Source organism: Molothrus ater, chromosome 25 (genome assembly GCF_012460135.2).
Source record: "Molothrus ater isolate BHLD 08-10-18 breed brown headed cowbird chromosome 25, BPBGC_Mater_1.1, whole genome shotgun sequence".
NCBI classification, from domain to species: Eukaryota; Metazoa; Chordata; class Aves; order Passeriformes; family Icteridae; genus Molothrus; species Molothrus ater.
This window is the reverse complement of record NC_050502.2, coordinates 4,536,804-4,559,019: the sequence shown is the minus strand read 5'-3', so window position 1 is coordinate 4,559,019 and position 22,216 is coordinate 4,536,804. Positions and strand designations below refer to the sequence as shown.

At 45.5% G+C, this 22,216-nt stretch overlaps 2 protein-coding genes across 2 annotated transcripts; one reads left to right on the top strand and one right to left on the bottom strand.

The window, feature by feature from the left end:
• Positions 1-1,849: 1,849 nt before the first annotated feature.
• Positions 1,850-11,216, top strand: TAF8 (TATA-box binding protein associated factor 8). The gene is made up of 8 exons (XM_036398577.2): positions 1,850-1,897; positions 2,654-2,807; positions 3,619-3,717; positions 4,739-4,801; positions 5,535-5,659; positions 7,289-7,436; positions 8,248-8,390; positions 9,462-11,216. Exons 1-8 carry the CDS (start codon positions 1,865-1,867, stop codon positions 9,603-9,605), a joined length of 909 nt encoding a protein of 302 aa, XP_036254470.1. The 5' UTR covers positions 1,850-1,864; the 3' UTR covers positions 9,606-11,216.
• A 1,262-nt stretch (positions 11,217-12,478) lies between these two features.
• On the bottom strand, positions 12,479-20,299 carry PIFO (primary cilia formation). The gene is made up of 6 exons (XM_036398555.1): positions 20,212-20,299; positions 19,215-19,357; positions 17,911-18,009; positions 15,619-15,749; positions 14,095-14,221; positions 12,479-12,615 (listed from the first exon to the last, which is right to left on the bottom strand). Exons 1-6 carry the CDS (start codon positions 20,234-20,236, stop codon positions 12,547-12,549), a joined length of 594 nt encoding a protein of 197 aa, XP_036254448.1. The 5' UTR covers positions 20,237-20,299; the 3' UTR covers positions 12,479-12,546.
• Between the last annotated feature and the right edge of the window lie 1,917 nt (positions 20,300-22,216).

The window sequence follows — 22,216 nt, the reverse complement described above, 5'->3', positions numbered from 1 at the left end:
TTGGGCTGCCATCCATGGGGACTTTATTGGGGCTGTGTCCCTTTTTGGAGCTGCAGTTCTTGGGGACTTTATCAGGGATTGTGTCCCCCATTTTTGGGGCTGCCATCCATGGGGAGTTTATTTGGACTGTGTCACCTCCTCTGGGGCTGCCATCCTTGGGGACTTTATCAAGGATTGTCCCCTTTTGGAGCTGCCATTCTTGGGGACTTTATCAGGGATTGTCCCCTTTTGGAGCTGCCATTCTTGGGGACTTTATCAGGGATTGTCACCTCCTTTTGGGGCTGCCATCCATGGGGACTTTACTGGGGACTGTCCCCTCCTCTGGGGCTGCCAGGCTTTGTTCTTATCAAGGATCTTTTATCAGCTCCTTGCCCTGATAGCCTCAATTTTCATTTCATTTGCAAATGGGGACAGGGGAACCGATCAGATCAAACAAGAACCGGCCCAAAGCCCAGCTCTAAACTCAGCTTGAGCTCTAAACTCAGCTTGAGCTGCTGAGAGGCTCCAGTGAGTTCACACAACTTCCTGCATTTCACCCACCCTTATTCCTGCTGGAATTCCAGGATCCCACCGGGAAGGGAGAAAAAAGGGATTTTTCATCAACCTCCAGGCTCAGATTTAGGGACTTTCTCCAAGTGACAGCTGAAAATGAGAGATTTAATGAGCAGGAGAAGGTGACAAGAGTTGCTGTCACCCATCCTGTCACACCAAGGAGCTGCTCAGTTCTGGCAGCCAAACCTTGCTGGTTCTTCAGCTCCTTGCCCTAAAACCATTTAATTTTTTTTAAACCATTTAAAGCTCATTTTTCAAACAATTAAGCTCATTTTAGGTCCAAAAAATCCCAAAGTTCTGGGAATCCCAAGAGCAGAGTTTGTCCCTGAGGACAGGATTGGGATCCAAGGATTGGGGAGTACAGAGAGCAAAACCTGCAGAGCTCCTCTGTTCCCTCAGCAACCCAAAATCTGATTTTCTACAGAAAATAAGTGAGTTTGTATCATCTGAGCTGCACAAAAAGGGGGGGAAAAAGGCAAAAAATCCCAGCTTGGATCCATCTCCTCCTCCCTTGGGATCCCAGAACTCCAGGCAGGGATGGGAGGGAACAGAAATATCTGAGTGCCCGGGACCAGCCTGGAGCAGGGCGGATTTTTTGGGTGGATTTCTTTTTGGGGGGGGGATTTTCACAGCAGAGAGATGGGAAAATCGCCATGAATTCATTCAGCGCGGCTGATTTGGTTTGTGAATGAAGAAATAATCAGAATTTCTCGGTGCCAACGTGCCCTCTGCTGGCAGCGGGGCTCCTTGCAAAACGGGGGATAAATCACGATGAAAATGTGGGATAAATCACAATAAATCACGATCAAAATGTGGAATAAATCACAATAAATCACTATTAAAATGTGGGATAAATCACCATTATCTCAAATCAGGATGGTCTTTGTGCACTTTCCAGCCTACTTAGCAAGAAAGGAGAGTTAATGAGTGGAGCAGGCAAAGTTTCATCCTGGCTCAAGGACAGCCTGGAATTAAGGAGCTCCAGGGATGTCATAAATCAGGATATCATAAACTGGGATGTGATAAATCAGATTTTAATGGAGACTTTGCTGACTCAACAAAATCCTCGCGGTCCTTTTGTCCTGTCCGGTTTGGGATCATCAATCCCATCTCGTTCCACCCCCTCGGGATCTCCAGATGTGCGGGGGGAGGGAGGGTGGGCGCATCCAGATGTTACCCCTCCTCCGCACTACAACTCCCACGATGCTCCGCGCGTCGCCCCGCCTGCACTACAACTCCCACAATGCCCCGCGCGCCCGCCCACCGCCACGCCCGCACCTGGCGCATGCGCACAGCTCCATATGGCTCCAAGATGGCTGACACAGCGTCCGGGGGCTCCGGCACGGTAACGGCGCCTGATCCCCGGGGTGCGGGGCCGTGGGGGCGGGTTCCCGGCGGGTCCCCGGCAGGGCCGGGCGGGGCGGCAGCGCTCGATCCCTCCGGGGCGCGGAGGCGGCCACGGCCAGGCCGCGGAGCGTGGAGGCGGCTGGTGGAGGGAGGGAGGCGCTGATTGGCTGGAAGGCCCGAGGGGAGGCAGGGTTTGATTGGCTGAGGATGGCGCGCTCCAATTGGCTGGCGGGGAGCGGGGCGGGGCTTGTGTGGGGAGGGTGTCCTTAAAGGGGCCGCGTCCCAAAAAGTCAAAAAGAATCTGGGAGGTTCTGTGAGGACACGTGTGTAAATATATGTATTTACATAAATATTTATATATATGTGTATATATACACACATATATACACACGTGCCCCTGTGAGTGTATACGACACACGTGTGTGTGTGTACCTGTGTCCTGCTGTCACCCTTCCCATTACCTGCTCCCGCACTTTTTCCAATCCTTGTTCCATGTTCCTTCCCAGCCCCTGCTTCATGGTCCTTCCACCTGATCTGTGACCCTTCCCTGCTCCCAAGTTCCTGCTCCCGAGCCCTTCCATTCCCTGCTCCCTGCCCCGTCCCTTACCATGGATCCCATCCCATGGATCCCTTCCCATTCCCTAACTCCATTCCCCCTGGCAGAGGGGCAGCAAGCAGGCTGGCACCCCAGCTGACAATTACCATGGATCCAACGGATCCCATTGCATGGATAACTCTGTTTTTTCCCTGGCAGAGGGGCAGCAAGCAGGCTGGCACCCCAGCTGACAATTACCAGCTGGCGCGGCGCCGCACGCTGCAGGTGGTGGTGAGCTCGCTGCTGACCGAGGCCGGCTTCGAGAGCGCCGAGAAGGCGGCGGTGGAGACGCTCACCGAGATGATCCAGAGCTGTGAGTGCCCCCTGGCCAGCCTGCACAGCAGCGCCCTCTGCTCACACAGGGCTGGCACCCTGCATTTCACACAGTCACAGCGTGGGGAGAGAGCAGCCCAGCTCTGACGCTGCAGATAAATCCCAAAAATCGGCCCTCAGCGCGAGGCATCGATCCCAAAAATCAGCCCCAGTGTGAGGCACCAATCCCAAAAATCAGCCCTCAGTGTGAGGCACCAATCCCAAAAATCAGCCCCAGTTCGTGGCACAAATCCCAAAAATCAGCCCCAGTTCATGGCACCAATTCCAAAAATCAGCCCCAGTCCGTGGCACCAATCCCAAAAATCAGCCCTCAGTGCGAGGCACCGATCCCAAAAATCAGCCCCCAGTTCCTGCAATCAGCCCCGGTCCGTGGCACAAATACCAAAGATCAGCCCCAATTCCAAAGGCACAAATTCCTGGAATCAGCCCCAATCCATGGCACAAATACCAAAAATCAGCCCCAATCCATGGCACCAGTCCCTGGAATCAGCCCCCAGTTCAAGGCACAAATCCCAAAAATCAGCCCCAGTTCCAAAGGCACAAATTCCTGGAATCAGCCCCTAATCCAAGGCACAAATTCCTGGAATGAGCCCCAATGCAAGGCACAAATCCCAAAAATCAGCCCCTAATCCAAGGCACAAATCCCAAAAATCAGCCCCAATTCCAAAGGCACAAATTCCTGGAATCAGCCCCAGTCCAAGGCACCGATCCCTGGATTCAGCCCCCAATTCCTGCAGTCCTGGAGCTGCCCCAGCTGTGAGAATTGAACCCCTGGTGGTTTTATCCTGCAGATATTTCAGAAATTGGGAGGAGTGCCAAATCCTACTGCGAGCACACAGCCAGGACCCAGCCCACGCTCTCAGACATCGTGGTGACCCTCGTGGAGATGGGTGAGCAGCTCCCTCTTCCCACCCCTTCCACCTCTGGATTGGGAAATTTCCCCCCAAAATCTGGGATTTGGGGGGTGCCTGTGGTGGTGTTCAAAGGGGTCCCAGGACGAGGGAAGAGATGAGGATCTGACTCCATGTTTCAGAAGGCTGATTTATTATTCTGTGATTGTCACAGACACATTTAATGAAAAATCCTTTCTTGAGGATTTTTTCTCCTGAGAAGCCTCAGGAACAAAATATAAACAATAATTATCTGCTGCTGTGCAATGCAACAGGTGCATCTTTGATTGGTTTCATGTGGTTGTTTTTAATTAATGGCCAATCACAGCCCAGCTGTCTCGGACTCTCTGAGAGTCATGAGATTTTATCTTTCGTTTCCTTTCCTTTTTCCTTTTTCCTTTTTCCTTTTTCCTTTCCTTCCCTTCGGAGGAAATCCTTTCTTCTATTCTTTGAGTACAGTTTTAATATAAAATATATAAAATATATATAATAAAATAATAAATCAGCCTTCTGAAACACGGAGTCAGATCCTCGTCTCTTCCCTCAGCCTGGGACCCCTGTGAACACCACCACAGATGATATAAATTATATTAAAACTGTACTAAAAGAATAGGAGAAGGGATTTCATCAGAAGGCTTGAAAGGAATAGAAAGGAAGGAATGATAATAAAATCTCGTGACTGACAGAGAGTCTGAGCCAGCTGGGCTGTGATTGGCCATTAATTAGAAACAACCACATGAGATTAATCAAGGATGCACCTGTTGCATTCCACAGCAACAGATAACCATTGGTTACATTTTGTTCCTGAGGCCTCTCAGTTTCTCAGGAGGAAAAAAAATCCCAGCAAAAAGATTTTTCATAAAATGTGTCCCTGACAGGTGCCCTGTGCTGTGGCCACACACAGCTGATTCCTTTCCCTGATCCCATGATCTGCTCCCCTCACCCATTCCTTTCTTGTTTAATTTGGAAAAATTCTGGATTTTGACCGGGTAAATTCCTCTTTTCCTCTTTTGGGTTCCAGGTTTCAACGTGGAAACCCTTCCTGCCTACGCCAAGCGCTCCCAGAGGATGGTGATCACTGCCCGTACGTGGGGCACCTCTCCTGGGCTGGGGACAGCCTGCAGCTCCTGCAATTCCCCTCTGCTGCCTTCCAGGGAGCTCCTGAGGAGCTTTCTCTGGGATAATCCCAGGATTTGGGGCTCCTGTGTTGGGGTGAAGGGACCTGGGTCGCTTGGGAGGGGATTTGTCTGAAGGGTCAAGGGATCCTTTTCCCCTCTGGGATCCAATCCCAGGGTCATGGATGGGGTCAGAGCTTTGGGGGGACCCTGGGAAGGAGGATTCCTGTGTTTTCCCTGATTCCTGTGGTGTTTTTCCAGGTTCCCGTGTTTTCCCTGATTGCTGTGTTCTTTTCCCTGATTCCTGTGTTGTTTCCCTGATTCCTGTGGTGTTTCCCTGATTCCTGTGGCGTTTTCCCTCATTCCTGTGTTTGTTTTCCCTAATTTCTGTGTTTTCCCTGATTCCTGTGGGTTTTTTCCCTGACCCCCGTGTTTGTTTCCCTCATTCCTGTGTTTTCCCTCATTCCTGTGTTTGTTTTCCCTCATTCCTGTGGTGTTTGTTTTCTCTGATTCCTGTGGTGTTTTCTCTGATTCCTGCGGTGTTTTCCCTGATTCCTGTGGTGTTTTCCCTGATTCCTGTGCTTGTTTTCCCTGGATCCTTTGTTGTTTTCTGATTCCTGTGCTGTTTTCCCTCATTCCTGTGCTGTTTTCCCTCATTCCTGTGCTGTTTTCCCTCATTCCTGTGCTGTTTTTCCCCTGCAGCTCCAGTGACAAACCAGCCTGTGACCCCCAAAGCCCTGACAGCTGGGCAGAACAAACCTCACCCACCCCACATTCCTGGCCATTTCCCAGAGTTCCCAGATCCTCACACCTACATCAAGACACCAGTGAGTGAAAACAACATTTTTGTGCTGTTTGGGGTCTCTGAATTCCGGGAGTTGGGGTGGTTTTACTGCAGTGCTGCTGCCATTTATCCAAAATGTTCCTGCTGACCTGATACATTCCTTCTTTGTGGGTTGTGGGCATCCCTTGCCATCCAGAAATCAGCCAGAATCCCTGGATTTCTCATTTTTGTGCTGGCTGGGGTCTGTTTGATGTCCAGAACCCCAGAAGTGTTGTTTTTTTTACTGCAGCACTGGTGTTATTTATCCAAAGTATTGTTTTTCCTGGCTTTGAATATTCCTTGTTTGTGGGTTTTGACATTCCTTGGGATGGGATCCTTCCCATTGCCTGCTCCCAGACCATTCCCAGTGCAGAATCCCTGGATTTCTGCCTGCTGGACCCCTCTAACTGTCCAAAACCTCATGGATGCTGAAGAGCAGAACCTGCAGCTGCTCCATCCCCGTGAAGTTTGGAAGTTGAGCTGCTCCATAACTCTTCCATCCCTGGGATGTTTGGGAGTGGAGCTGCTCCATAACTCCTCTATCCCTGTGAAGTTTGGGAGTGGAGCTGCTCCATCCCTGTGAGGTTTGAAGGTGGAGCTGCTTCATAACTCCTCCATCCCTGTGAAGTTTGGAAGTGGAGGAGCTGCTCCATCCCTGGGATGTTTGTTTGGAAGTGAAGCTGCTCCATCCCTGTGAAGTTTGGAAGCAAAGCTGCTCCATAACTCCTCCATCCCTGGGAAGTTTGGAAGTGGAGGAACTGTTCCATCCCTGTGAAGTTTGGAAGTGGAGCTGCTCCATCCCTGGGATGTTTGTTTGGAGGTGGAACTCCTCCATCCCTGTGAAGTTTGGAGTTGGAGCTGCTCCATCCTTGTGAAGTTTGGAAGTGGAGGAGCTGCTCCATCCCTGGGATGTTTGTTTGGAGGTGGAACTTCTCTATCCCTGTGAAGTCTGGAGGTGGAGCTGCTCAATTCCTGTGAAGTTTGGAGGTGGAGCTGCTCCATCCCTGGGATGTTGGTTTGGAAGTGAAGCTGCTCCATCCCTGGGATGTTTGTTTGGAGGTGGAACTCCTCCATCCCTGTGATACTTGGAGGTGGAGCTGCTCCATCCCTGGCATGTTGGTTTGGAGGTGGAGCTGCTCCATCCTTGTGAAGTTTGGAGGTGGAACTCCTCCATCCCTGTGAAGTTTGGAGATGGAGCTGCTCAATTCCTGTGATATTTGGAGGTGGAGCTGCCCCAACCCTGGGATGCTGGTTTGGAAGTGAAGCTGCTCCATGCCTGTGATACTTTGAGGTGGAGCTGCTCCGTCTCTGTGACGTTTGGAGGTGGAGCTGCTCCATCCCTGGGATGTTGGCTTGGAAGTGAAGCTGCTCCATCCCTGTGAAGTTTGGAGGTGGAGCTGCTCCATCCCTGGGATGCTGGTTTGGAAGTGAAGCTGCTCCATGCCTGTGATACTTTGAGGCGGAGCTGCTCCGTCTCTGGGACGTTTGGAGGTGGAGCTGCTCCATCCCTGGGATGCTGGTTTGGAAGTGAAGCTGCTCCATCCCTGTGAAGTTTGGAGGTGGAGCTGCTCCGTCTCTGGGCCGTTTGGAGGTGGAGCTCTCCCCAGCTCCTGCGTGCTGTCCCTCCCTGCAGACGTACCGCGAGCCCGTGTCCGATTACCAGGTGCTGCGGGAGAAGGCGGCGTCGCAGCGCAGGGACGTGGAGAGGGCCCTCACCCGCTTCATGGCCAAGACTGGCGAGACCCAGAGCCTCTTCAAGGACGATGTCAGCACCTTCCCACGTCAGTCACTCCATGGTTTCACCTCCCTGCAGGGTTTGGGAGTCATCCCGCGGTGCTGTCTGCACTGCTGAGGTGCTGGGTGTGGGAATCCTCGAAATCAGAGGGTTTGGGGGAAGGATTTAAGGATTGCCACAATGGAAGGTTGGAAAAGGAGGAATTTGGGGTTAAAAGGGGGAGGAAAAGCAGAAAGCAGCTCCTCAAGGTTCCCTTTTTTCTCCTGGTGGAGAAGGCCTAAATCCAACTCTCATCCCAATCCTGGCTCCATCCCTGTAACCTCCCCCATGAATTTCTTCTCCCTGACATTTTTCTGCTGCTGGAAATTTTCCTGTCTCTGCCTGCAGAGCAGAGATGAGAATTCCCACTTTCCCAAGGCTTGCTGGCCCCACAGCTTCATTTAAGAGGAGCCCAAATTTCCCCGATAACTGGGAATTTATGGTGGAGCTCAGGGAGGATTTTCTGTGTTGGAACGCTGCTGGAAACATGAAGAGATTCAGAAAATTGGGAAGTAGAAAGTGCCATCTTTTAGGGAGCAGAAAACTGGGAAGTAGAGAGTTCCATCTTTTAGGGATCAGAAAATTGGGAAATAGAGGCTGCCATCTTTTAGGGGTCAGAAAATTGGGAAGTAGAGAGTGCCATCTTTCAGGGATCAAGATTTCCTTCCTTATCCTTAGGAAATGTAAGGAAAAGGAAATGCATCCAAACCCAGAACCAGCGAAATGTTTGATCTCCGTAACTTTGCCCCTAATTTCTGAGGGCAGGAATTTCTCCCAGCTTCCTGACTTGTTGTGTCTCCCCTTTTCCCTGCTGCCAGTGATTGCTGCCAGGCCTTTCACTGTGCCCTACCTGACAGCTCTGCTGCCCTCTGAGCTGGAGATGCAGCAGATGGAGGAGACGGATTCCTCGGAGCAGGACGAGCAGACGGACACCGAGAACCTCCCGCTGCACATGAGCACGGTGGGGCCACCCTGGGGCCATTCCTGCACCTTGGAAAACCTGCCTCTGCCTCCTGGGAAATGGGAGATGGAATTGAGCAGTGCCAGGGTTCTCCAGTTTGGAATTCTGACTTTGTTTCCTGGGAAATGGGGAATGGAACTGAGCAGTGCCAGGGTTCCCCAGTTTGGGAAACCTGGCTCTGTTTCCTGGGGAAATGGGAATTAATGGAAGTGAGCAGTGTCAGGATTCTTGAGCTTGGAATTCTGGCTTTGTCTCTTGGGAAGTGGGAAATGGGAAATGGAACTGAGCAGTGTCAGGGTTCCCCAGTTTGGGAAACCTGGCTCTGTTTCCTGGGAAAATGGGAAATGGAACTGAACAGTGTCAGGGTTCTTGAGCCTGGAATTCTGGCTTTGTTTCCTGGGAAATGGGAAATGGAACTGAACAGTGTCAGGGTTCTCCAGCTTGGAATTCTGGCTCTGTCTCCTGGGAAATGGGGAATAATGGAACTGAGCAGTGTCAGGGTTCTTGAGCCTGGAATTCTGGCTTTGTTTCCTGGGAAATGGGGAATGGAACTGAACATTGTCCTGGTTCTTAAGCTTGGAAAACCCGGCTCTGTTTCCTGGGAAATGGAACTGAACATTGTCAGGGCTCTCCAGCTTGGAATTCTGGCTTTGTTTCCTGGGAAATGGGGAATGGAACTGAACATTGTCCTGGTTCTCCAGCTCCCTGCAGAGCCCAATGCAGAAGGAGGCTGAGCAGGAGCTTTCAGGACATCCCAAATTTTCATTTTCCCGAGGGATTTTCCTGTCTCACAGCCCAGGAGGCCTGGCCTCTGCTGCAGCTCCTTGTGTGCTTGGTTGTTGATTGTCCCTCCTGCCCACAGGTTCTGGGCTTAGAATTTGGAATCCTGGAATAGTTTGGGTTGAGAGGGACCATAAAAATCTTGTCCCATGGGCAGGGACACCTTCCCCTACCCCAGGATTGCTCCAGCCTGGCTTTGGACACTTCCAGAGTTGGAGCAGCCGTGGATTCTGTGAGCAGAAAGATTTCCAAGCCTGACTTTGATTTTTTCCTGGTTTTTTTCCGTGGCAGGATGATGCAGGACCCGAGAAGGAGAACACCTCAGTGCTGCAGCAGAGCAGCTCCCTGGCAGGCAGCAGGAACGGGGAGGAGAACGTCATCGACAACCCCTACCTGAGGCCCGTCAAGAAACCCAAAATCCGCAGGAAGAAGTGAGGGGGGGGGGGGGGGAAATTCCCAAAATTCCCCTGGGAACCTCACCCAGGGCTCAGGAGAGGCAGCCCAGCTGAGGAGGGGTCTCTGAGCCTGGTGAGCCCCGCTCCCACCCTGCAGTGCTCCAGGAGAACACCCGGGAATTGTCTGGGGGGCTTTGGCTTCTGCTCTGGGGGGGATTTAATTTCTGAGGAGCTGAGAGAGCCGGGGCTTGGAGGGGCTGGGCTTGGAGAACCCAGGGGTTGGATTTGCATTTGGAGAACCCAGGGGTTGGATTTGGATTTGGAGAACCCAGGGGTTGGATTTGGATTTGGAGGACCCAGAGGTTGGATTTGGATTTGGAGGACCAAGAGGTTGGATTTGGAGGACCCAGGTGTTGGATGTGGGGACCCAAGGACTGGATTGGGAGGAACAAGGGATTGGATTTGGAGGGACACAGGGGTTGGGGTTGGATTTGGATTTGGAGAACCCAAGGGTTGGATTTGGAGGACACAGGAGCTGGATTTGGAGAAACCAGGGGTTGGATTTGAATTTGGATTTGGAGGACTCAGGGTTGGGTTTGGAGGGACCCAGGGTTGGATTTGGAGAACCCAGGGGTTGGGGTTGGATTTGGAGGACACAGAGTTGGATTTGGAGGGACCCAGGGTTGGATTTGGATTTGGATTTGGAGGACGCAGGATCTGGAGCTGAGGGACCCAGGGTTGGATTTGGATTTGGATTTGGAGGACGCAGGATCTGGAGCTGAGGGACCCAGGGTTGGATTTGGATTTGGATTTGAAGGACCAAGGGGTTGGATTTGGATTTAGAGGACACAGAGGTTGGATTTGGAGAACCCAAGGGTTGGATTTGGAGGACACAAAGTCTGGAGCTGTGGGACCCAGGGATCGAGCTTGGATTTGGAGGACCCAGCCTTTATTCCCTTTATTTCCTCCTTTATTCCCTTTATTTCCTCCTTCATTCCCTTTATTTCCTCCTTTATTCCCTTTATTTCCTCCTTCATTCCCTTTATTATTTCCATGTCACTGTTGTCATTATTGGCTCTGCTTCTGGAGGGCTTTGCTTTCATTTTCCTTCAGCATTTTCTTGGGTAAAATAAAGAAGGAAAATCTTCTCTTTTTTTGGGTTAAAGAAAACCAAAAAAAGGTTTTCTTTGATTTCTTTGGAAAACCCATTTGGGTTTTCTTTGACCCAAAATCTGGGTTCAGTTTCCATCAGAAAAAGCTCCTGAGGTTTGGTCCAAAATCTTCCAAAAAATTCCAGCTTCACCTCCATGAAGTTAAAAGGATCCCCCCTCTTTCCCCAGGACAAAAATTTAAAAAAAAAGGGTTTTTTTCAATTATTTCCTGCCAAAAAAAATCTGAAATGAAATCTCAAAGCCCCTGCCCTGTGTGTTCCACTGTCCCTTCTGCTGGTGCCTTGCTTGTACAGAGTGAAAAATGTACAGAACACCTGTAAATGTTTGTATATATCCAAAAATTTTATCTTTTTTTAACTTTTCTTTTTTTTTGTTTTCTGCAAGGAGAAAAATCCCTTGCTGGGTAGGGGGGGAAAAAAAAAAGATGGAATGAAAATTGTAGTTTTTATGTTCATAATAAAAGAAATTTTATGTCCTTATGAGCAAATTGTGATTTTTGTGTTCATCAGAAAGGAATAATAATTATTATTTAGTAAAAGTATTTAGAATTATTTAATAAAGGTATTTAGTAAAGGTATTTAGTATTATTATGTTCCTGTATCAATTTAATACAAATTAATAAATTTAAATTAAATTTATATAAATTTAATAATGGAATATAATAATAATTCATTATGTTCATAATTAAAGGAATTTTATCTCTTATGAGATACATTTTAATCGTTATTTAAATTATTTTCAATTCAATTATTTATTTAATTTAATTTAAATTAGCAATTGGGTTTGGAAATACAGAAATTAAAGGTTTGAGGGGAAATTAAAGGTTTGAGGGGAAACAGCTGCCCCAACACCAGGAACTTTCTGTTTCAGGCCACGTTTATTTTTGTGATTCTCAGTTTCAAGCAATTTTTATTTTTTTTTAAATTAAGAATATTTTCATTTCAGCAAGGAAGGAGCCAAAATGCAGAAAAATTCCTCCTGTCCCAACCTGGCCTCTTTCCCTCAGATGTTTTCAGGGTGATATTTTGGGCAAAAAACATAAAAACTCTCTGAGTGTTAGAATTTGAAATGTAGGGAATTCTTGGAAAATTATTTAGTTTATAAAATTATTTAGCATATAAAATTATTTGGGATATGAAAATATTTGATATATGAAATTATTTGGTATATAAAATTATTTTGTATATAAAATTATTTGGTATATAAAATTATTTGGTATATAACATTATTTTGTATATAAAATTATTTGGTATATAAAATTATGTAGTATATAAAATTATGTGGTATATAAAATTATGTGGGTTTATAATCTAAAGTTTAGAATTTAATGTAAGATTTAATTTGAGGCTTTAAAAAAACTTTTAAGTACTAAAAGTGAGAATATAAATTTATAGTTTAGAGACATGTTAAACTAAGTAAAAGAAAGTTTAGAAATTGAATTTTTACTTTCATTTTGATTTTATACCTTTATTTTTTTATATTATTATTTTATTTCAGTTCATTACCATAATTTTTTTAAAAAAATATCTCCAACATATTTAAAACACATGAAAATATTTTAAAACACCTTCAAATATTTTAAAACACCTCCAAATTATTTTAAAACAAATTCTGGATTTCAATTTCGTCCCAAGGGGGGGGAATGGGGCTGAGAAGATTGAGCTGAGCAGAGTGAATTAAAAACATTAAAAACAAACATTAAAAACATTAAAAAACATTAAAAACCATTTAAAATATTTGATTTATTTGGCCTGGAGCTGCAGGTGCTATAAAATAAAGATATTTTTCCTGAAATAAAGATATTTTTCCTCAGCCATGGTACAGCTTCAGGTACGCCTCTCTGCCCTGGTTCTTCTGGAATTTTTTATCCACAGTCATCTAAAAAAAAAAAAACAAACCCAAATTTGCATTAAAAACAACGAAAATGTGCCAGAAAATGAAGGGGGTGAGACCTAAAATTGGGATTTAAATCAGATTTTTGCACCAGCGGAGCCCCACGAGGCAGTGGAGGCCCCACGTTGCTCATTTTGGGGTGGAAATTGGAGAGAAATTCTGAGTAAAAGAAGTTTTTTTGGAAGGGTTTTGCGAACAGGGATTGTTTGAGAGAAAATCATTTTGTGTTTGGTGCTCTGGGCAGGGAAAAATACAAAAGAATTGTGGAAATGTGAAGGAAAAAAGGAAATTTCCTCTCTCGGAAGCAGGAAAAAAATAACAAAACAGGGAAAATGGGAATTGAAAAGGGAATTTTTATCCGTCAGAAGCTCTGAGGCAGGGAAGGATAAAAAAAGGTGGAGGAAATGGGAAATAAAAAGGGAATTTTCTATCTCGGGAAAGGAAAGAACAACAAAACAGGGAAAATACGATGAAAAAGGGAAATTTCTTGTCTCAAAAGAAGGAGAGGACAATAAAAAGGTGAAAATATGGAGTAAAAAGGAAATTAGGAAATTTCCTCTCTCAGAACATTGGGACAAAAAAAAAGGGTAACAAAACAGTGGAAATATGAAGTGAAATTTCCTCTCTCAAAAGCAGGGAAGGAAAATAAAACTGAAAATATGAAGTGAAAAGGAAATTTCCTCCCTCAAAAGCAGGGAAGGAAAATAAAACTGAAAATATGAAGTGAAAAGGAAATTTCCTGTCTCAAAAGCAGGAGAGGACAAGAAAAAAGTGAAAATATGAAGTAAAAAGGAAATTTCCTGTCTCAAAAGCAGGAAAGGAAAATAAAACAGTGAAAATATGGAGTGAAAAGGAAATTTCCTCTCTCCAAAGCAGGAAAGGAAAATAAAACAGTGAAAATATGGAGTGAAAAGGAAATTTCCTCTCTCCAAAGCAGGAAAGGACAACAAAACAGTGAAAATGGGAGCTTAAAAGGGAATTTCCTGTCTCGGAAGCACTGGGGTAGGAAAGGATTATAAAATAGAGAAAATATGAAGTAAAAAGGAAATTTCTTGTCTCAGAAGGAGGAGAGAACAATAAAATGGCGAAAATATGAAGTGAAAAGGAAATTTCCTCTCTCAGAAGCTTTGAGGCAAAAAAAGGACGACAAAACATAGCGAAAATGGGAACTTAAATTTCCTCTTTCAGAAAGATTAAAGACCGACAAAACAGTGAAAACGTGAAGAAAAGAGGACATTTCCTGTCTCAGAAGCAGGAAAGGACAGCAAACCCTAATAAAAATATGAAGCAGAAAGGAAATTTCCTCTCTCAAAAGCAGGAGGGGACAGGGAAAAAAAGGTGAAAACGGGAAGCGGAAAAAGGAAATTTCCTCTCTCAAAAGCAGGAGGGGACAACCAAAAAAAAAAAAAGTGAAAATAGGAAGGACAGAAAGGGGGAGTTTCCCTGTCTCTGAGCCTTCCTCACCTTCTGCACCTGCATCTTCACCATCCTCGGGGCCGGCTGGGGCAGCGCTGCCCGGTCGGGAGCCCCAAACCTGGAGGGCCACGAGATCTTCTTGGTGAAAGGCTCCCGGATGTCGTAGGTGCCAGGCCTGGGGGCAAGAGGAGCCCTTTGTTTATTTATTTGCATCGTTTATTGATTTAAATGCATTTTATCTGCGTTTTGGGGCCGGGGTTTGGTTTTACTAAGATGGCGCAGTGTTGGCCAAAGCGTCGCAGTGTTGGCCAAAATATTCCAATGTTAACTTAAATATTCCAGTGTTAACCTAAATATTCCAATGTTAATCAAAATATCCTAATGCTAACCAAAATATCCCCGGTATTATCCAAAATATCCCAGTGGTAACCAAAATATGCCAGTATTATCCAAAATGTCCGAATATTAAACAAAATATCCCGATGTTAACCAAAATACTCTAATATTGATCAAAACGTCCCAATATTAACCAAAATATTCTAATATTATCCAATGTTAATTAAAATATTCCAGTGTTAACCTAAATATTCCAATGTTAATCAAAATATCCTAATGCTAACCAAAATATCCCTGGTATTATCCAAAATATTCCAGTGTTAACCTAAATATTCCAATGTTAATCAAAATATCCTAATGCTAACCAAAATATCCCTGGTATTATCCAAAATATCCCAGTGGTAACCAAAATATGCCAGTATTATCCAAAATGTCCCAGCATTAACCAAAATATTCAAATATTATATAAATATCCCAGTATTGTCCAAAATACTGTAATGTTAACCTAAATACTCCAATATTATCCAAAATATCCCAATGTTAACCAAAATACTCTAATATTAATCAAAATGTCCCAATATTAACCAAAATATTCTAAGATTAACCTAAATATTCTAATATTATCCAATGTTAATTAAAATATCCCAATGTTAACCTAAATATCCCAATATTAACCAAAATGTCCCAATGTTAACCAAAATATTGCAATGTTTATCAAAACATTCCAATATTAACCAAAATATTCCAATGTTAATAAAAATATTCCAATACTAACCAAAATATCCCAATATTATCCAAAATGTCCCAATATTAACCAAAATATCCCAATGTTAATCAAAATATCCCAGTATTATCCAAAACATCCCAGTGCTAACCAGAATGTCCCAATATTAACCAAAATATCCCAATATTAAACAAAACATCCCAATGTTAACCAAAATATTCCAATATGCACCAAAATACCCTCATATTAAACAAAATGTCCCAATATTAACCCATATTTTTTGAGATACAAAGCTTGTTTTTTTGCAGATAAAGAACCCTTCTATTTGGAGATTAAAAAAACTTCTTTTTTTAGGACGTAAAAATTTTCTTTTCAGAGATTAAAAAAAAAACACTTCTTTTTTTGAGACATAAAAAAAAAAAAAAAAAATTCTTTTTGGAGCTAAAAATCACCTTTTTTGGTGATAAAACCATTTTTTTATTTGTAATGGAATGGGCGCAGGGTTCCCTTACCCGGGGTAGCGCTCCCTGTCCAGGAGGCGCTTTGGGAACCGGGGGCTGCTGGAGCAGAACGGGGCCGGGGCCGGGGCCGGGCCAGGCTCAGCCGGGAAGGGCCCGTAGGCGGCGGGGCCGGGGCTCACGGTCTGCGGAAAGCAGCGGAAAAGAGGGGAAAAGGCAGCAAAAAGCAGGGAAATCATGGAGAATTCCCGCCCAAAATTGCGTCACGTTGCCGCCCAAAATTGCGCCACGTTGCCGCCCAAAATTGCGCCACATTCCCGCCCAAAATTCCACCATGTTCCCGCCCAAAATTCCGCCACATTCCTGCCCAAAATTGCATCACGTTCCCGCCCAAAATTGCGTCACGTTCCCGCCCAAAATCGCGCCACGTTGCCGCCCAAAATTCCGCCACTTTCCCGCCCAAAATTCCGCCACATTCCTGTCCAAAATTCCACCATGTTCCCGCCCAAAATTCCGCCACATTCCCGCCCAAAATTCCACCACATTGCCACCTAAAACTCCAAATTCCCACCCAAAATTGCACATTCCCGCCCAAATTCCACCACGTTCCCCCCCAAAATTGCACATTCCCATCCAAAATTCCACATTGCCGCTAAAATTCCACACTCCCACCCAAAATTCCACCACATTCCCCCCCAAAATTGCACGTTCCCACACAAAATTCCACATTGCCGCTAAAATTCCACATTCCCCCACAAAATTCCGCCACGTTCCCGCCCAAAATTCCACCACATTCCCGCCCAAAATTCTGCCACATTCCCGCCCAAAATTCCACCACATTGCCACCTAAAACTCCAAATTCCCACCCAAAATTGCACATTCCCGCCCAAATTCCACATTGCCGCTAAAATTCCACACTCCCCCCCAGAATTCCACCACATTCTCTCCCAAATTCCACCACATTCCCGCCCAAAATTCCACCACATTCCCGCCCAAAATTCCACCACATTCCCGCCCAAAATTCTGCCACATTCCTGCCCAAAATTGCACCACATTGCCACCTAAAACTCCAAATTCCCACCCAAAATTGCACATTCCCTCCCAAATTCCACCACGTTCCCCCCCAAAATTGCACATTCCCATCCAAAATTCCACATTGCCGCTAAAATTCCACACTCCCACCCAAAATTCCACCACATTCCCCCCCAAAATTGCACGTTCCCACACAAAATTCCACATTGCCGCTAAAATTCCACATTCCCGCCCAAAATTCTGCCACATTCCCGCCCAAAATTGCACCACATTGCCACCTAAAACTCCAAATTCCCACCCAAAATTGCACATTCCCTCCCAAATTCCACCACGTTGCCACCCAAAATTGCACATTCCCATCCAAAATTCCACATTGCCACTAAAATTCCACACTCCCCCCCAAAATTCCACCACATTCTATCCCAAATTCCACCACATTCCCACCCAAAATTCTGCCACATTCCCGCCCAAAATTCCACCACATTCCCATCCAAAATTGCAAATTGCCACCCAAAATTGCACGTTCCCACACAAAATTCCACATTGCCGCTAAAATTCCACATTCCCACACAAAATTCCACCACATTCCCCCCCCAAAATTCCACCTTCCCATCCAAAATTCCACATTGCCACCCAAAATTCCACCACGTTGCCACCCAAAATCGCACGTTCCCTCTCAAATTCCACCACATTCCCACCCAAAATTGCACATTGCCACCCAAAATTGCACATTGCCACTAAAATTCCACCACATTGCCACCTAAAACTCCAAATTCCCACCCAAAATTGCACATTCCCTCCCAAAATTCCACCCCATTGCCACCTAAAAGTCCGAATTCCCACCCAAAATTGCACGTTCCCATCCAAAATTGCACGTTCCCATCCAAAATTCCACGTTGCCACTAAAATTCCACATTCCCACCCAAAATCCCACATTCCCACGGCAGCAGCCAGGGCATGGCACGTCCGGGCTGGGGAATATTTTGGCTGCTTTTCCCATCTTTTTTTGCTCATTTTCCCCTGTTTTTTCCTGCTTTTCCCCCCTTTTTTTGGCTGCTTTTTCCCTCCTTTTTTTTTTTTCCTTTTGCCACCTTTTTACTGCTTCCCCCCTGTTTTTTGCCACTTTTTCATTCTTTTTGGCTGCTTTTCCCCTGGTTTTTGGCTGCTCTTTTCCTCTTTTTATCTTTTTTTTTTTTGCTGCTTTTACCTGGGTGGGTTTTTTTTTTTTTTTTTTCTGCTTTTCCCCTCTTTTTTTGGCTGTTTTCCCCTGTTTTTTTTCCTGCTTTTCCCCTCTTTTTGGCACTCCCCCCTCACCTGAGCCTTCTGCTGGAAGCGCGGGGCTGTCCTGGCTCCCATCACGTAGCCCAGGGTGCTCATGGGCCGGGTGCTCAAGGAGGACTGCAGGGCGCTGTTCTGCAGTTTGAGAGCCAAAATCATTTATTTGACATTGTTAAAGGCACCCCTGGCCAGGCAGAGCCATCTGAGCAGCAAATGTCATTCCTAATAGAGTTATTCCTAATTATTCCCTTAATTTCTTACTGCTGCAGAGCCTCGAGGATCAGGTGGGAAAGGAGATAATTCCTTTTTTCCGGGAAAATTTCCTTTTTCCATCCTGCAGTGGGTTTGCATGAGCAGCAGACACTTTTCCTATTAAACTTATTCCTAATTATTCCCTTAATTTCTGACTATCCCAGAACCTCGAGGATCAGGTGGGAAAGGAGAAAATTCCTTTTTCCAGGAGGGTGTGGGACACCTTGCAGTGGGTTTGCAGGGCAGGAGTGCATGGTACTACTCCTGTTAAACTTATTCCTAATTATTCCCTTGATTTCTGACAATTCCTAATTATTTCCTTAGTTTTATTCCCTTAATTATTCCCTTAATTTCCCACTATTCCAGAACCTCAAGGATCGGTTGGGAAAAGAGATAATTCCTTTTTCCAGGAGGATGTGGGACATCTTGCAGTGGATTTGCAGGGCAGGAGTGCAGCTTGAAAAGCAGACACTATTCCTAATAAACGTATTCCTAATAATTCCCTTAATTTCTCACTACTGCAGAGCCTGAAGCAAGGGAGATAATTCCCTTTTTCCAGGAGGATTTGGGACATCTTCCAGCAGGTTTGCATGGTACTATCCCTGGTAAACTTATTCCTAATACCTCCTTTAAATTCTGACTATTCCAGAACCTCAAGGATCGGTTGGGAAAAGAGATAATTCCTTTTTCCAGGTGGATATAGGACATCTTACAGCAGGTTTTCAGGGCAGTAGTGCAGCATGAAAAGCAGATACTTTTCCTATTAAACGTGTTCCTAATAATTCCCTTAATTTCTCACTACTGCAGAGCCTGAAGCAAGGGAGATAATTCCTTTTTCCAGGAGGATTTGGGACATCTTGCAGCGGGTTTTCAGGGCAGTAGTGCAGCATGAAAAGCAGACACTATTCCTAATAAACGTATTCCTAATAATCCCCTTAATTTCTCACTACTGCAGAGCCTGAAGCAAGGGAGATAATTCCCTTTTCCCAGGGGGATTTGGGACATCTCCCAGCGTGTTTTCAGGGCAGGAGTGACCCTATAACCCCTGTGCCTCCTATAGAAAACCCCAGAATGAAGGAGGAGCTCACCTCTGGCCCCAGGTAGGAGCCTGGCCCCAGGGAGGGGCTGCCCCTCAGCCCCAGCGCCTCGATGCCCAGCCTGTCTGGGGCGAAGCTGTAGGGGAACATTTTCCGCTCCTGAGTGGTCCCAAAGGAGATGAGCTTGGCCACGGCTGGGGGACAGGCACAGGGAAACGCCAGCAGTGGGATAAACAAGGAAAAAAAAAGAGAAAAGAGAAAAAAGGGTGACCACGAGCTGCCCTCTGCCCTCATCCCCCTGGTCCTGGGTATTTGGGAGGGATTTGCTCTTTTGCCTCAAAGCCACGAGGGGCTGAGAGGAATGAGGGATTTGTCTTTCCAAAGAGGTCTGTTTTCCACAAACAGTGACAGATTTGTCTCTCCAAACATGCTGTGGGTCTGCTGGTAGGTAAAACCAGCACTGAGAGAGAGAAGAAATGATGGGAAGGATTCCCATGAATGGAAATCCAACCATGGATTGGATTCAATCCATTCCCATGGTTTACGAATGGGAAAAAAAGATATTTGCCTTTACAAATGAGCTGTAGGTTTGCTGATAAATGAAATTGGATATTGAAAGGTGAAAGAAACAATGGGGAAAACCCTAAATTCCGTAAGAATTAAAAATTAATTGGGAGGGTTGTACATTAGAGGGGAATCTTTGGTATCAGGCGTTTTGGGAAGTCTGAACCTCTCAGGTACCTCAGAAATGAGGAAAGAGAGAGGGAAACTGGGATAAAAAGGAGCCTGATCCTCCAAAGGTTGGAGAGACCCCAGGGGAACACCCCACGGCCTCTCCCTTTATTGGAATAAAGTCAAAAGACTCCGTCTCTGTTTTGGACACAAACCTCTGATATTTGTTGATTAATTTTCCCGACAGGGCAGGTTTTTCCCATTCTGAGCAGGGCTCTGGGATCTGAGAAGACCCTGGAGCAGCCGATGGCAGCAGGAGGGGGCGAAGAGCAGGAATCCCAGCCCCTCCAGGCGCCCCCACCTCTCCAGCTCTCACCTTTGGGGTCGTGCCGCGCCGCCATCCCGGCCTGGCACCGCTGCGGGTGCTACGGGCACCAGGGAGCCGGGGAAAAGCCAGGATTGGGCATTTCCCCCTGGAATGGGCTGGGCTGGCTCCGGGCAGCAGCCCCTGCTTGTGAGGTCACAGCCCTGGCCATGTGGCAGCAGCTCCTGCCTCGGTTTCCACGGCACTGCCAGGGTGGGGCTGGGAAAAATCCCCGGCTGGGATGAGATCCAAAACCTTCCCCGAGCACCAGGGTGAGGGCCAGAGACGCGTATTGTGTGTTGGCTTTTTGCAAGTATTAAAATGGGTCTTGTACGTGCGGTGTTAAAGTAACTTTGTTATAAAAGGATAGTTTTCATTTGTGTCGTGAATTAAGCTTGGACATAGTAGTGAAATGGCTGGTGTGTGTTATTGATACATGTTGTAATAGTGGCTTTTTGCAAGTATTAAAATGGATTTTGTGTGTGTGGTGTTAAGGTAACTTTGTTATAAAAATACAGGTTTCATTTCTGTTGTTACTTAGACATAGTAGTGAAATAGATAAGTGTGTGTTACAGATGCATAATAGTGGCTTTTTACAAATATTAAAATGGATTCTATATGTGTGGAGTTAAAGTAACTTTGTTATAAAGATATAGTTTTATTTCTGTTGTTAATCAAGCTTAGACATAGAAGTGAAAAAGATGAAATAAGTGATATAAGTATGTGTCAGAGATACATATTATAATACTGGCTTTTTGCAAGTATTAAAATTTTATAAGTCTGGTGTTAAAGTAACTTTGTTATAGAGATATAATTTTTATTTCTGTTGTTAATTAAGCTTGGACATAGTAGTGAAATAGCGAATAATGAATTTTGTGTTAAAATGCCTGCTTGGATGGGATAACATCCCAAAAGCACAGCCAAAAAACACACAGGCTCCAAAAAGGCAGAGCAAGGAGGGGCCATGTAAAATAGCTCCTGAATATGTAAATTAGTTTATGGATATGCATAAGGATCTATGAATATGCATAAGGATCTATGAATATTCAACAGGATGATGTAATTAAAAGGTATTTAAGGGGAATCCCCGAGGATAACAGGGTGCTCTTGGCTGACCCAATAACCTTTGTCCTTGTTTCCTACTGTCCTTCATCAAACTGTTTAACCTGTTTTTCACACCTTTGCTCTGTGGTCCTTGTCTCCTATTGTCCTTCATTAAACTGTTTACATTTCCACAGAAGAGTGAACCTGTTTTTCACACGAACATCCTGAGAGAATCGGGAAGTGACAAAATACAAAGGAAGAAACGAGTCAAAACAGGAAGTTGTTGGTTTTGGGTAAAGGTTTATTGAATCATTGTCATTGTGTGCAATGGGATCAGAGGGATCTTTGGTCTGGATCGGGATCAGGATTGGGATCAGGATCTGTCACTGCAGCTCCTCCTGCACCTCCAGCAGCTGCAGGGATGTGAGGGCTGTGCTGTGAAAAGAAAGCAGAATTTTCCTTGCTATCACAGATGATAATGCCATGGCTGACTCTCACAATTAAACTGAATATCAATTAAATGAAAGTAAACATCATGTATATCTGTTAGGAGAAGTTTTATAGATTTATAGTTTTGTTTTGTCCTCCCCTTGTGTTGTTATTATGGGGTGGCCTGTTGGGACATTTGGGAGGGTGGGATTGTTACTATGGCAACAATCTATTGGCTGATCTCCAATCAAGATTTAAGGAAGAGATCTCCACTGGATAGGGAAGGAGAAGTCAATGGACAAAACTTTGGGAAGGGCTAAGGATTAAAAGGCAAAACCTCCATTGTGTACACGAGCACATGCTGTGGAAAAAATCCTTTAAATTTTCTCTATTCAGTCTTCTGTTCTATTTTTGATAAGGTTTTAATAAACCTTTAAAATTTTTTGGAAGTGAGTATTGTTTTTCACATTGGGGAAGGGATGACGTTTGCAATGCCCCCTTGCCCACCCCTCTGTGTCCTTTGGGGCACACAGCCCCTGTCCCT